Below are 16378 nucleotides of genomic sequence, written 5' to 3' on the forward strand. Positions count from 1 at the left end.
AAATGGCCCCCACAGTCACCAGATCTGAACCCAATAGAGCATCTTTGGGATGTGGTAGAATGGGAGCTTCATGCCCTGGATGTGCATCCCATAAATCTCCATCAACTGCAAGATGCTATCCTATCAATATGGGCCAACATTTCTAAAGAATGCTTTCAGCACCTTGTTGAATCAATGCCACGTAGAATTAAGGCAGTTCTGAAGGCGAAAGGGGGTCAAACACAGTATTAGTATGGTATTCCTAATAATCCTTTAGGTGAGTGTAAGTAATAATGCTGATATTTCGATGTAAAATGTAATTGCATTTTTTTTTATATAATTTTATTTTAATTCAGTTTTATTTTTCATAAATAAAATAATTAATTTTAGAATATCAAAATATTAAGCATAGTATAAATAAATATAAATAATGATTTCTATATTTAAATATAAAATACAGCACACATATTTTAAATAACATGTAAATTATTATATTTACATTTTTTTACTATTCAAATCAAATCATCATAGAGATTCACTTTAATGTCTTTAAATGTTTAAGGCACACCAGACACCCCAATGATACACGTGTAAAAAAAAAAAAAAATATTGCTAATTTGAAATGAACTCTATTTTCTTTCAATTGTTTGTTATATTTATTCCTCTGATCTAGTCAATGGGTAGATTTAATTTAAGCAAATTAAACTTCCGCTTTTCAGAAATGTGACTTTTGTCCTATATAGTCACATTGTTTGTGCTTGTGGTCAATAAAGTGAAGCTGATCCAAACAGACACTTTGGAGGACCAAAAGTCTCTGTGACTCCCAAACTGAAGTAATTTTTTTGCTTGGAGGTTGACATTGACATTTAGTTTATAATCTGTTGTCATAAGATTAGGAAACATCATGAAGTAAAATCCTGATACTTCGACTCTAAATGCCAATTAAAATGCCTTGAGGTCTCTCAGACCCCATCCAGAACATGCAGGTTGAAAATTATTAATGGCTAAATTACTGAAAACTACTTAGCATTTTTCATCATAAGGCTAAACCATCTGTATATGGCAGCTGGTCTGTTTTTATGCTGAAAATTGTCCAGTATAAATGAGCAAATTATCCCAAATATGTCTGTACATACATGCTTCTCAGAGGATTGGCTAAAGGCTACACAAACATCTTCCATCCACTTTAAATCTAGAAATTGAATCGTCCTTCTCAACTGTTTAAGCAACACCTGGTTTTGCCCGAGAACAAATGAATTAGTCTTTCATTAATAACACTGGCGATACATGTATATCTGTACATGTTGTCTTTAAACGGTGTATCATTTCAATCATTTTAAAATACTTTCTCATATACTTTCTAAAATGGTTGCAATCAGTCAATAATAATTAAGCAGATGTGTGCCCTACTGAATAAACCTGCCAAAACCAGCCTAAGCTGGGTTGCTGGTCTTACTAGGTCTCACAACCTGGTCCATTGGCAGGTTTTGGAGGGTGTTTATTTTTTTATTTTGTGGCACTTTTCAGTTGAACAGGCAAGAAGACCATCTTAAACCAACTAAGACCAGCAAACCAACTTAAGCTGCAATATGTTTTTGTATTCTTATATTCAGCAGGGTTAAAACAGTGTATTTGGTCGATGGACTCCTATATTGTAAACGTATTTATATGCTCTCTCCACATCATTTGTTTTCATCCATTATGTGAAATGTTATGTCTGCAATTACATAAACATATAAACTTGAGATCTGAGTATTTCCTTTCATAATCTCCTTCACAAAGAGAATTTATTTACAAAACAGATGAAGACAAATGTCGAGTTATGTCTGAATTCGCAACATAAAGAAACAAGGCTCGCCCCTGATGAAATTGTTTACAGAAACAAAATCATGGTCTCGCACAAGCCATTCATTTAAATCAAACTATTTTTTCATTTCTTTATTTGTTCATGCTTTAATCCTTTGAGGAGGGCAGTCGCTGAGCGAGTCGAATCGTTCCAGTGTGTAGAAACTTGAGTGCTTTGCAAATTAAAAGTTGCTTAAAGCGCTTGTTTGATTTTGTGATGCCGTGCCTTAAGATATGATTCATTTTAATCATATGCCTGTGCATTTTGAGTGATGAGAATTTCCACAAGCTGGCACGCCACAAGCTGGCACGCCAATGGGCACCAACTCACTCTGCAAGCAAAGCCATGCCAACTGCTTTACTGTAGTACAAGTACTCCAATCCGGCGCGTTTAATACGTAGAAACAACTATAAGTAAGCCATTAAGAGGTTGATTCTTTCAAAACGTGTACGCTTTATGGAGCTATCAAAAATTGCTATTTGTTTGAGCGGCCCAACCAGCCTAACGCAGCAACTTTGGCTCAACCAATGGCGTGAGTTTGGGGTGGGACTCTCTGGTTTGACTAACCAGTAGCAGACGATGGGAGCGTTCGAGAAGCCTGTTTGAAAACATTCATTATTTTTTTAATTCCACTTGGTGGTGTTTAAGGTGCATAAATAGTACACTACAGCTTTAAATTTAATCATAAAAAAACATTGATTAAATTGTATTTAAATATCCAGGTTGAGTTTCGAATTTTATTGACTTTGTGGTTTCGCTTAGATGTGACACGCTGCAGCGAAAAATTGATGCAGCGTTTATATGGTCTTTGTCTTTCATGTTTTACACTGACACTAGGAACATGTGTTTAATTTAATTTAATTTAATTTAAGTCTACTCAAAACATCACACTGTTGCTGTAGTAGCTATTAGCCATGCTAACATCAGAAATCAAGACGCTGAGTATCAGAAAAAATTGTTTTTTCTATGAAAAACGGTTCCTTTTCCATTTTGACATGATTTCAAATAGTTTTTAAAAGACTTCAAATAATTTTACGAGTCAAATAATGCATTTAATTGTATATAAATGGACTTCTCAAGCTAAATTAAAGGGATAGTTCACCCAAAAATTAAAATACTCTAATCATTTTCCTATCCACCTGGCATTGGAGATGTGTATGACTTTCTTTCATCTGCAGAACACAAACAAAGATTTTTAGAAAAATATTTCAGCTCTGTAGGTCCATACAATGCAAGTGAATGTGATCAGTCATTTGTAGCTACAAAAATGTCATAAAGGAAACATAGAAGTAATCCATATGACTCTAGCAATTAAATCCATGTCTTCAGAAGCAATATGATGGGTGTGAGTTAGAAACAGATACAAATTTAAGTCCTTTTTTACTCTAAATCTCCACTTTTACTTTCACTAATAGATGTGAAAGTGAAACTAAACAGGCACCACGTGTGACTTTTTAGATGTAAAAGTGAAATTGGAGATTTAGAGTAAAAAAGGACTTCAATTTTGATCTGTTTCTCAAAAATGTACTATATATATTTAACAAGACGTTACATGTAATTGTACAGTAATACATTGTAAAAAAAAAAAAAGGTGTTTTAGATGGAAAAGTATAATTTTATCGTATAATTAACGTAAAAATGTATATTGTTAAACATGAAAATACATGTACTTTTTATGGTAAACTACTATTAAAATTACTATGTAAAACTATAATCGGGTGTTCCAAGAAGTCCTTGCATGACCCTCACAATTCATTATATTTTATGTAGTTTAGTTAATGTTTATTGCATTATATTCATGTTACATGTGCTTCCCTGATAGTGTTTTGTGATTGTGTGAGTAACTGTGCACATGTGTATTAAATATTGCTCCTGGAAGAACTTTAAGTCATCATTTGGCCTTTTGTGTTACTACGGTGATTAAAAACGCATTTTAAAGTGAAAAGCTGACTTTTGTATTTCCAGAAGGTTAGTATGTCAAGTTTACACATACATCAATATAAATGGTATAGTGAACCCTAAAATATACAGACATCAAATGTACATGCTGTAAAGCCTGAAATATGGTCACGGTATCTTTTACAGTAAATGCTGGTATTTTACTGTAAATGTAACTTATTGTTACATTGTGTGTGTGTGTGTTTTTTAATGTATTTTTTTTAATAGAATTATAGAAAATATTCATGATTGCTGGAGAAAATATTTATCGTTTAATGTTTTTCATGATAAATTAGACAAATTATCCAGTTATCTGTTCCAAAAAAAAAAAAAAACTTTTTGGTCACATGAAAAACTGTCTGGAATTTGAATGCACAGGTTTTTTTTTAATATATTAGATTAGATTCAAGTTTTTTTATATATGAGATATATTACATTATTAAAACAGTAGCACTTATGAATATAATAATTATAAAAAGAATGTCTAATACTAATAAATGTTTTGGCCCAATATTTATTCTACATGTTATCTGCCAAACATTTATACATTTACAAAATTGTCCATTTCAATTTTATATATATATATATATATATATATATATATATATATATATATATATATATAACTGTCAGTTTCTAAAAGTCACCACCTGCTACATGCATGTCAAAACCGCTATGCCACTTTTATCTTTAAAATCGACCTCCCAATAAAATGACCTAAAAATGAAACAAGCAAACAAAAACAAAAAAACACATACACACATTTGTCCATCCAAAGAGAAAGAGAAATACAAGATGAGACCTTCCTCGTTCCCACCAGCCTGAATTTATGACTCTGCTCTTACAAAGTGAGAATTGTTTAGTTTGAGCGCAACAGGAACACTGAACTCAAGCGAAGTCTCTTATTGCCATCATAAAGCGTCTAGACTGCACACCCCTCCTTTCTGCACCTTTAGTCTGTGCCTGATAGACGTTTGTTTTTACAAAATATATAGAGTCCTCTTTGTGTCATGATGGACAGACGGCCCATTTTAGAGCCTCTTCTTTATCTAAAAACTTTGCCATTAGTGGAATGACATCGCTGTTCGTAATTAGCTTGGCCAAAATGGAACATGGAAAAATGAAATGATGTTAAATTCTAATGCTTTTTGCCAAGAGCGAAGCTTATGAACAGCAGTCTCAGCTCTTGCTTCTGTATTCCATTCTTAAAAAGAAAGATTCCATTTAGAACCAAAAGGGATTTTAGAGCATTTTTCAGTTTATTATATGTATTTTTAAAGGTATATTCCAGGTTTATTCGAGTTTTAGCTCAAATAACAGCTGTTGAGGCATACTTGTAGATTCCTACAACAAATCACTTTTTCTTAAGCAATAATTGCAATTACAGTAAGACACCTATTGCACAATGGAAGTGAATGGGGCCAGATAATAAATGCTAAAATACACATTGTTTTAAAAGTACAGCCACAAGATGTAAACATACATGATTTTAGTGTGATCATTTCACTAACAGCCTTATCTGTGTAAAGTTAATCCCAGGATTACAGGGTTTCATTGTCTTGACAACGATGATGCATACAATGTTACACAAATAAGATTATTAAGTGATTTAAAATGATGTAAACATGAATATGTTTACGTCTTGTGGCTGTATACTTTTATAGCATTTATGGACTGGCCCCATTCGGTACCACCGCTCCCTATTAGCAGACTACGCACTCTGCGTAGTGCACTAATTCCCTAGGGGGGCACCATCTTACCCTTCATGCTCATGAACCCCCCTCCTTCCCGTCCCGTCCACCTGGAACTCTGCGTAGGGGATCAATTTGGCCCTGGCCTTACTGTAACATAGAACTTCTTTAGAAACTCTCTATTGGTGCTTTAAAAGGTTTGTTCACTTCAAAATGAAAAACTGGTTCTCATTCACTCGTTCCAAGACCGTATGACATTCTTTCTACTATGGAACACCTAAGAAGACGTTTAGCTGAATGTCTGAGCTGCTCTTTTCCATTCTATAAAAATTGTGGATGGTGACCAGAAGCTGTCAATCTCCAAAAAGGACAAAAAGCACCATAAAGCATCATAAAAGTAGTTCTTTGACTCGTGCACTATATTCCAAGTCTTCTGAAATCATACAATGGCATTGTGTGAGGAACAGACTGAAATTTCGGTAATTATTCACTGAAATCTTGCCTTAAAAATCTTGCTTATCAGCCGTGGCTACCATTTATTGTGAATGAAAGTGAATAGTGACTGTGACAGCCCAACATCTGCTTTTGTGATCCGTGATGAGTAAATGATGACAGAATTTTCATTTTTGGGCTAACTATTTATTTAAAGAACCGAGTAACCAGTAAAGTGATCGGAAGAACATCTAATGCAACATCAAGCCATTTTGCGTCTCCATTTAGCCACAGAGCAACTCAAGAACCTTAAAAGGTTCCACAAAGTACCTTTATTTTGAAGTGTTTTTCCACCAGTCTGAGCTTTTTTAAACTCTCCATGAACCGTCAAGGTGCTCCAACTCTCCAAACTTAAGTATTTTCCAAAAAAACCCTATAGAGGCTGGATTCCCTCTGAATTAAGCTCAGTCCTTGCTTGCTTTTAATGGATACAACACTTATGTGTCTGGATTTGGGGAAATGGATTGAAAATGTTCATTCTTCCTGTTCTCCTGAGTCACAGAGGCCCTCCGTTAAGTTTAGGGGAATCAATCTCCTTTGGTGTAAGACATACATGATTGAGACAGGGTGGGGGTGGGTGGCTGATGGCCGTATGTGGGCCTATCTTCTTTTGAGAAAAGCTATAAATTCTTTCGCACCCTCAAAGCACTTGCCGTTCTCACATTGCCTTATGAAAAAAGGGGGCAAGGAGGGTAGCGGGGGTTTAAAATTCTCTGTCCATTTTGAGCTGTGAGATTTACTAAACCATAGCTGGCCATTACAAACAGGATGTGCCAATTGGCGTGTGCTTAAACAGCAGTTAAAGACACGTATACTGTGAAAAGCAATGGATAATGCATGCTGAAGTTAGTGCATTTGCATTACAAGCTATGAGAAGGGTTTATAAGCAAATATATCAGATTTTAAGCCTTCATTGTCCAATGTCTGAAAATGACTCATGTGTCTTTCTATTCTAATAAACATCTACAACATCTATGACATGTCCTGACTAAAACCTACAGAACCAAACAAAAGACCACTGACTTCATTGAAGTACATTGTGCCTTAATGTAAAAAATATTTCCATATACTAATATTCACATTCAAATGCATGTTAACTTCACATGTTTTCACATTCTTTAAATATGAAAATATATAATACAATTATCAAATAAAAAATTAGTTTGGAATAATTATTATTAATAATAATAATTTGGAATAATCTTTCTGTATCATCTAATTTTTTTTAGCAATAATACCCATATACACGTGGATAATGACGTCATGTAAGGTGAGTCAAGGCAATTGTTTTCCATAATGCATTTGAGTAAATTCAACAACAGCATTTTTTTTTTCCATTTCTCGTTCAGACATTTGGGTAAATTTACTTATCTTTCCTGGTCTTCATATCGACACAATGTGACCCGCAGATCTGTGTGTTTAATGTGATGATGGCTTATTGTCAGTTGCAATTTCCATATTTAAATGACAAAGTGAAGAGGCACACCAGATTTGACTTTATATATTCACTCTGTACATAAATGTAAATGTCTATTTACAACAGAAAATAGTGAATGTCCTATATAAACTATCATTAAATCTGATATAGTCATATTTTTAGCATTACTTACTTTTTGAAAATGGAGAATAAAATCAGATCCATTTATAAGTATAAAATGCTACATGCAAAGATGTATATGTAAACAGTAATAAAATCAGACATCAAAAGATCCAATTATAAATACAAAGCAATATATGCCACACAAAGATATAAATCTTAAAATAAGACACCCAAAGATGCATATAAAATCTTAACACCAAACAACCAAATATACACATATATACACGTTTAAAATGATAAAAAAGACACACAACGATTCATATAAGTATCAAATCATAAAATATGACCCCTAAAGATCCATTTTAGACATACAGTATATGTAAAAAAAAAAACCACCAATAAAGAGAATGTTAAAAAAGTGTACAAAATGCTTTCATTCTTACATCTTACATAAATATTTATCATCATATCAGACATCCAAAAATGATCTACATTATGTGTAGTGCATAGTACCGTATATATATATACTGTATACATACTGTATATATATAAATATACACCAATCAGCCACAACAATAAAACCACCTGCCTAATATTGTGCAGGTCCCCCTTGCACCAACCCTCATCTCAGAATAGCTGAGATTATATTCATTGTACCACAATTGTACAGAGCGGTTATCTGAGTTACAGTAGACTTTGTCAGTTCGAACCAGTCTGGCTTTTCTCTGTTGACATCTCTCATCAACAAGGTGTTTCCATTCACAGAACTGCCGCTCACTTGATGTTTTTTTGTTTTTCTAGAGAGATCAGCAGTTACAGAAATACTTAAACCAGCCCGTCTGGCACCAACAATCATCCATGCGATTATCAGCTAGACGTGTGGCAGCAGCAGTGCATAACACCATTCAGATATGCATCAGGAGCTTCAGTAATTGTTCACATCAACCATCAGAATGGGGAGAAAATTTATCTCAGTCATTTGTACTGTGGGATGATTGTTGGTGCCAGATGGGCTGGTTTGAGTATTTCTGTGACTGCTGATTTTCTGGGATTTTCACACACAACAGTCTCTAGAGTTTACTCCGAATGGTGCCAAAAACAAAAACACCCATTGAGTGGCAGTTCTGTGGATGGAAATGCCTTTTTGATGAGAGAGGTCAACGGAGAAAAGCCAGACTGGTTATAGTGAGAAGAATATCATCTCAGAATGCTGTTTTTAAATGCGGGTTGGCACTGTTTTGGCAACACGAGTGGGACCATGCGAGATTAAACTCGTTAAATTTCGAGAAAAAAGTCAAAATACAATCTTGAGAATAAACTCATTAAATATCGAGAATAAAGTCATTGTGTTTCGAGAAAAAACTCATTAAGTTTAATCTTGCATTATAATGACTTTATTCTCGATATTTAATGAGTTTATTCTCAAGATTGTATTTTGACTTTTTTCTCGAAATTTAACGAGTTTAATCTCGCATTATAATGACTTTATTCTCGAGATGGTTTTATTTTTGTATTATTGCTTGGCCCTAATCCTCTTCCTAGTAAATATATATATATATATATATATATATATATATTTATTTTTTAGTATTTTTTTGCATTTTTTAACAAATGCCACCTGATTTGATCATTTGATATAATGTAAATATTCACACATTTCTAAATACTTTTTTAGATCCACAAAATACACACACACATATATGCACAATCATAATACCAGACCCCCAAAGATATCCTACATATTGAACACAAATGTGATAATAAAACTGTCAAAACGTCCTACAAGAATTAAATGTTTTTCTCCCCGCCTGCGCACTTGCCTCCCTCTCTCATTTAAGCATCTATCTCTCTCTCTCTCTCTCTCTCTCTCTCTCTGGCTCTTTCTTTCACTGCTCCCTCCCCTTTTTCTCTCGACTCTGCATTTGTCATCAATGAAGCTCATTTGAATAATGCTTGAGTACTTTGGAACGGAGCCAATCAGCCGTCAGAAGACCATGATAAATCGCCATGCATTATTGATAATAATAATTACTTTGACATGCGCATTTCTACTCGAGGGGCTAATTTCCCCCAACTTGGTGAATTTCGAAAGCAGAGGGACTAAATAGCCTTACTATTTGCCCCTGATGGTTGCAGGTTACCATGTCGCGGCGCAAGCAATCCAAACCACAGCATTTCAATTCAGACGAGCCCACCTCGTCTCAAAATGGTAAGTTTGGACCAGCAAACAAACGAATTGCAACTTTGTATCTCTTGTTTTTATTTTGTATACACTGTAGTTCGCAGGTTTCCCTACTTACCTGAATTATGTAATCGGATTTAGAAGAACACCACGACCCTTGAAATTGACCATGCTTGTTTTGAAATTATTGAGGCAACCTCAGAAAGTTCTTGCTTTCGTATATTGTCATTAAATCGGTCAATCTCGCGCCAATGTACATCGAACAGTGAATAAATATATCGCTGAAACTTTACCGACGAGGTTCAGTTCAAGATGAGAGAAACGAGACAATTTGGTTGATTTGTGGTAGTTTATTTAGTTTAGTTTAGTTTGTTTTTAAAGGTAGTTTGATGTTAATACAGGTTATAATCGAAATCGTTAATAGCCTATCGATTCACGTCAGCATTTTTTGCGTAGGCTACTATTTTCGTTAATATGTATTTTGTCTTGCGTTTATGCATTTCTCCATAGTTGTCTAATAGTCGATTTCTTTAATTATTATTGTTGTTGTCGTTGTTATTATCATTTTATTTTTATTAAAATAACCCTTTGAACTTTTGAGGGGACACCTAAAGTGATGTACGTGTATTTGCATCAAGTAAATATCGATAAATGTGATCGTCGCTTCTAGATCAATTATAGCACTGATCCATGCAGACTATGCTCGCGCATTAATATTTAATGCGCGTGCTGGTATCACTGACCACTATTAAACAAAAGCGCTCAACAGGTCTGCATGAAATGTGAGTCAGGAACAAGCTTGACCACAAAGCAATAAATCCCCCACACAGTTTCTTTTGGTCGCATATGGAGACGTGGGGGATGGAATTGAAGTTGTGAGATGGGTGGGGGTCGATTCCCAAATGTAAACTAACTACATGATCTTTATCCATGTCATGCTGAAATGAGTTTAAAGTAAAGGGCAAATATCTGTTTGATTAGGATTGGCTCAGACTTTGAAACCAAAATCCACATTATCGTATCAGACAAATATGCAAACCAATCGTTTGTTGATTGGATATTGCATGTGTAATGGTCCCAAATGTTATTGAATGTAGGTAGTACAATCAGAAGAGCATTGTGAAGGTATTAGAAAAGATGCATTGAATCCCATGTACATTGATCAGACGCCTCCTTGTGGTCAGCTGATGAATGAGCAGACGTTACAATGTACCTTTCGATCACCTCTAACCCCTAAACACATGGTTTGTTTGAACCTGGTTTATTTCTGCCACGCTTTGTTTCATTCAAACCCCTTTAGCTTTTATTGTGATCTTTTGCCTTTTTAAAAAGTTTAAGATTGGCGTATTTTCTACAGTTTTGCTTTCTTTCATGCTGGTTCTAAGAACAATGCAGTGATCTTTGCAACTTTCTTACTATTCAAGTTGTCTAGTGAGCAATGAATGGTGTCTCCCATTCATAAGAGATGACGAAATTTGCATTTAACAATGGACCTGTTAAATGAGCCTCCTCAATGGCTCAGCAGTGCTATCCGATATTGTCTTGCAATTAAAATAACTGACTTTACACTATTGTCAACACTTTTTTGTGGTCATAAAAAATCCTTTTAGACTGTGTAACACAATGGACTTTAAAAGGTTCACCAAAAACTTAATTTTGCCTCAACTCACCCTCACACAAACCTGTATGTGTAACACAAAAGATGTTTGGTAGAATGTTAGCTTAGGTCAATGTTCAGTTTCATTGTATGGAAAACATATGCAGTGAATGGTGACTGAGGCTAACATTCTGCCTAACATCTCGTTTTGTGTGCGGTGGACGAAAGTTGTACATGTTCTGAACATCAAAAGTGTGTGTGTGGGCTAGATGGTGGAATTTTTGTTTTTGAGTATCCTTTTATCTAAATTAACACTTGTCTTTGCTAAATTTGTTATGAGACATGAGTATTATCAGTCTTTGTTTTGTAGATTAATGTTTCAGGTGTTTAATGAAATTGAGTATTAGGCATTTTATTTTTAACCTTTCTAGTTACAGATGCTAGTTCATACTTCGATTCCAATATGATTATACAACATTAGAAATGCTGCCATCTGGTGGTTTTCAGGACTGCGTGCGTGCGTGCGTGCGTGCGTGCGTGCGTGCGTGTGTGTGTGTGTGTGGTGTTGTTATAGCAACTTATAGTTTTACATGGGTTTTCTTTTCCTCATGTTTGAAACCTTGGTGTATGCTCGTGCAACTGAAAGGAAACAAATGTTACAAGTAGGTTTTTTTATTTTTTTTATAAATATGCAAGATTTCTGATTATAAATCAAAGTAAATGCCAGAACACCGTTTCTCAGTAACTTTCAGTGGCATTACAAAGCTGCATAGACATTTCAAAACAGCATAATTTGTAAGTGTCTTGCAGTAGAGAGTGACTATATAACTTCTGTACAAAACTCCACATATGTAGTATAATAATTGTCTCCGTTTCTTGAATATTCAGTAAACTATATGGTCTTTGTCTATTGCTGTAGGAATATTGCACAACGGTAAACCCGAGAGGACGGCAGTGAGACCAAGAGGAGACGATCAGAAGAGACTAGGGTTTGTGTCAAATGTTGTGCAGAGTTCTTCGATGAGACTGAATTTCTCGAACATGAGAACACGTGCACTAAGAGACAGCAGGTAGTTATCATGAAGGGTGGCGATGGGAGTGAGGTCCCCCCTGAATTCTCCAAGCAGTCTCCAGGCGATTATCTGGCCGACCGTAGTGATGGTCAGTCTACCAGTAATTCCCAATCAAAACACAGCGTTGTGTCCGATGAATTGATTGAAGGCAAGGGTCTGGACCAGGATGAGCTCTCGAATCAAGAACAAGAGATGTCTGCTAGTCCAGACATGAGCTTCATGCCATCTTCCAAATTGCATGACTCTAATGTTACCCTAGAGTCCATGGCTGCAACCAAAGTCGCTGTTACTCAACATTCGTCCAATCTTAAGTCCCCATCCCAACAGCCACACCAAGATACATTTCTTGTCATCCCCATGATCTTGGAACAGTTGGTGAGCCTCCAACAGCAACAACTGCAGCAGATCCAGCTAACTGAGCAAATACGCCTTCAAGTGGCCATGATGGCACCTCAGAGTCTCCACTCTGCTGTGGCTTCAGCTGTCGATCCTCTGAAAGCACTGGGTGCACATCTCTCGCAGCAGCTCTCGGCCGCAGCTGCCCTGATTGGCAAACGAACAGGCTCACAGAGCTTGTCCTTGGAGGCCCTGAAACGAGCCACGCTACCTCAATCCAGTACCATCCCCACATCCCTTGCTGGAGGTTTGAGCTCCATGCCCTTAAAGGCAGATTTGAAAGGGCTCCCTGATCTAGCTAACTGCCTTCCAACGCTGCTTCCCCAATCTCCAGGGGTCATTGGATTACAGAGTCCCTTCAATGCCCTTGCGATAGGCATGGATCCCTCTAAAAAGGCAACAAGTAAGGTTCCTGGGATGCCGATTGAGCCTAAGAACGGATCTTGTGAAAACCTGCTCAAGCACAAATGTAAATACTGTGGGAAAATGTTTGGAAATGACAGTGCTCTTCAAATCCACTTGCGCTCGCACACTGGTGAAAGACCCTTCAAATGTAACATATGTGGAAATCGTTTTACTACCAAAGGAAACCTCAAAGTGCATTTCCAGAGACACAAGGACAAGTACCCGCACATTAAGATGAATCCACATCCTGTACCAGAACACCTGGACAATGTCTCTACGAACAGCAGCATCCCTTATGGAATGACTGTACCCATTGAGGAAAATGGATTTGCTGACAATAAATCTGTGCTTGGTCTCCCATCAGTGCTCCCGGGATTCAAACACTCATTTGATATTTCAATGGGTGGGGACCTCTATTCTCAGAGGCCCTCCTCATCTGGCAGTGATGGTGCATCCATTTCTTCTGGGATGTTTGGTCAGGAGATGATCGGACTGGATCAAAACAAGGATTCTTTGGATGCTCTAGCTGGCTTCCACCACATTAATGGTAACGGCCTACCTGGTGAAAATGGCTCTGGTACCGCAAAACTACAGCAAATGGTGGATTGCTTGGAGAAGAGAACAAATGACCCCAACGAGTGCGTGATCTGCCATAGAGTGCTGAGCTGCCAAAGTTCCCTAAAAATGCATTACCGCACACACACCGGTGAGCGACCGTACAAATGCAAAATTTGTGGTAGGGCTTTCTCCACTAAGGGCAACCTCAAAGCACATTATGGTGTTCACAGGGCCAACACTCCATTGAAGATGCAACACTCTTGCCCAATTTGTCACAAGAAGTTCACAAATGCAGTAGTCCTACAGCAGCATATCCGTATGCACATGGGAGGCCAGATTCCCAACACCCCTCTGCCTGAGAATCATTTTGAAAGAACTGAAGCTTTGGATGCTAGCTTGACTGATGAGAAGAACATTGATTCCAATGGGCTTGAGGATTATTTTGAAAGTCCTGGAGCATTGGATGCTAGCTTGTCTGATGAGAAAAACATGGATTCCAATGGGCATGAGGAAAGTATGGAGGAACAAGACTTGGATTTGGACAATCAGGAGAAGATGAACACCTCTACAGAGCCAAAGCTGGCTGCAAAAGAGGATCCGTCTTTCCAAGGTCCACTATCTATGTTTACAGGTATTGCTGCCCTGGAGAACCATATGAAAAGCCTCACGTCTGCTCTGAACCTACAACGACAAAGCAGCACTGCTTCTGAGAGTGACAGTGGGCTGAAAGATTCAGGTTCTGGAGAAGTGGATAACAAGAATGGCTGCAGTCCAGCGGTGTCTGATACAGTGTCTTTTCACTCTTTGTCCCCTGTTGCTGGTTCCCTGAGTAATGGGCAGTCCAAATCTCCAGAATCCACACACCCTGAGAATGGACTTCAAGCTAGGCCAGATGCTGATGGTGGACCGCAAGATTTTAGTGAAAACAATGGAGCACTGGACTTGACATCCAGTTTTACTCCAAAACCAATCAAAGAGGAGCCAGGCTTATCCTTTTCCCATGGAGAATATGGTAAGTTTTGTCCTGTCAATTATTTGCAGATATCATGAAATCGCTTCTATGTTTTGCTCACACAGTCTGAATTGTGCTTTAAGATGCAATTTTTTTTCTCTTCAAGGTTCTAGTCACTTACCATTCATGAGGGTGCCTCCTAGTCTGGTTAAACTGGAGATGCAGATCCCTCCTGAAAGTCTCATGGGTGCCCAAAGCCTGTACAGCTCCCAACTGCCTCAAGGGGCCACCACTCCTCCTGGTACTTCTAGTGCTCCACGTCGGTCTGCCAAGCAACATCTCTGCAACGTCTGTGGGAAGAACTTTTCATCTGCCAGTGCCCTGCAGATCCATGAACGCACTCACACAGGAGAAAAGCCATTTGCTTGCACAATTTGTGGCAGGGCTTTCACTACAAAGGGCAATCTAAAGGTAACAATGTCTTTTACATTGGCACTATTAGAAAATGTAGATTTCTGTAAATTACCTTAAATGGTAGACTTTATTTGTGAGCAAGTTCATTGAGAATTTAGTGCCTGTGGTAATATGTCTCATTGACTCTTGGGTTTTTATTTTGCAGGTACACGTTGGTACTCATATGTGGAATAATTCGGCAAGGCGAGGTCAGCGTTTATCATTGGATAACCCAATGGCTTTGATGGCCATGGGTCCTGAGTCCAAAATGATTCCAGAAATGTTGCATCCCCCAAAGGACTTAATTCCTCCAATTAATTTTGACCCATCGGTATGGAACCAGTATGCTGCTGCCTTCACAAATGGGCTGACCATGAAGACTAATGAGATTTCGGTCATCCAAAATGGTGGCATTCCTCTCCCAGGAAGTCTTGCTGGAGGCCCTTTGGTGGGCTCTACTGGGGGAATTACGAAGATTGAGTCCTCCCAGTCTGGCATTGCTGCCACAGTTGCTGAATTGGAAAAAAATGGCTCTGAAAGTGTAGCAAAGTTTCCCTATTTTATGGAGGAGGGTAAAGTGAATTAGAAAAGACTGCAGAAGAATTTCCCCAATTGACTGTATATTCTGTGGTGATTTGGCTTATGACGAGCCTGCATAAATGTCATGAATTGGGCTATTTATTAAGGTAGTCCTCACTTGGTACAATCAATTCTTGCATGTAACTTTCACACAGCCCTGTTACATTAGCCCATACTCTAAAAAATGGGCCATGCCTTCCTTTTTGGACCCTTGCATAGTAGTGAACCTTTTAGTTGATTCTGATGTAACTACTGTAGTTTTTTTTCCCTCTTCTATCTCTTAATATATATATGCGGGTATTTTGTCAGTTAAGTTCCTAAAGTTGAATGTAAATCTTACTTGAAATAGCTTTATGCCACCGATGACAGATTTCGATATTTTAAATGTTAACAATCATCTTGTTATAGCATGTATGTGCGTGATTTACTCGTGTTTATGTTGTGTGTTGGTTGCGTTCGACACGTTGTAATTAGTCAACAAACAACATTTATAATATAGAGGCCGTACAACAAGTGTTTGTGGACTATGTGCCTGGATATATGTCCATTCCATACAATCTACTGAAGATTACGGTTTCATTGCTGGACAAACTGAGTAGTTGTAGTATAGATGTTTTTGAAACTGGATTTCACTAAGTTATTATGTATTTTGGACTCTGGATATAGTCTCTATCTGCGCTTAATACCAAAAATGTTG

General features: G+C 37.2%; 1 protein-coding gene across 1 annotated transcript; it reads left to right on the forward strand.

Annotated features, from left to right (window-relative positions):
• Nucleotides 1-9524: 9524 nt before the first annotated feature.
• Nucleotides 9525-15833, forward strand: sall4 (spalt-like transcription factor 4). Its single transcript, XM_052106400.1, is given in 7 exon segments — nucleotides 9525-9620; nucleotides 9623-9695; nucleotides 12185-12199; nucleotides 12202-14111; nucleotides 14187-14709; nucleotides 14816-15120; nucleotides 15269-15833. Coding segments are annotated over 7 exon segments (3342 nt in total). The 3' UTR covers nucleotides 15689-15833.
• The last annotated feature ends 545 nt before the right edge of the window (nucleotides 15834-16378 follow it).

The sequence above is a fragment of the Xyrauchen texanus genome, chromosome 35 (genome assembly GCF_025860055.1).
Source record: "Xyrauchen texanus isolate HMW12.3.18 chromosome 35, RBS_HiC_50CHRs, whole genome shotgun sequence".
NCBI lineage: Eukaryota > Metazoa > Chordata > Actinopteri > Cypriniformes > Catostomidae > Xyrauchen > Xyrauchen texanus.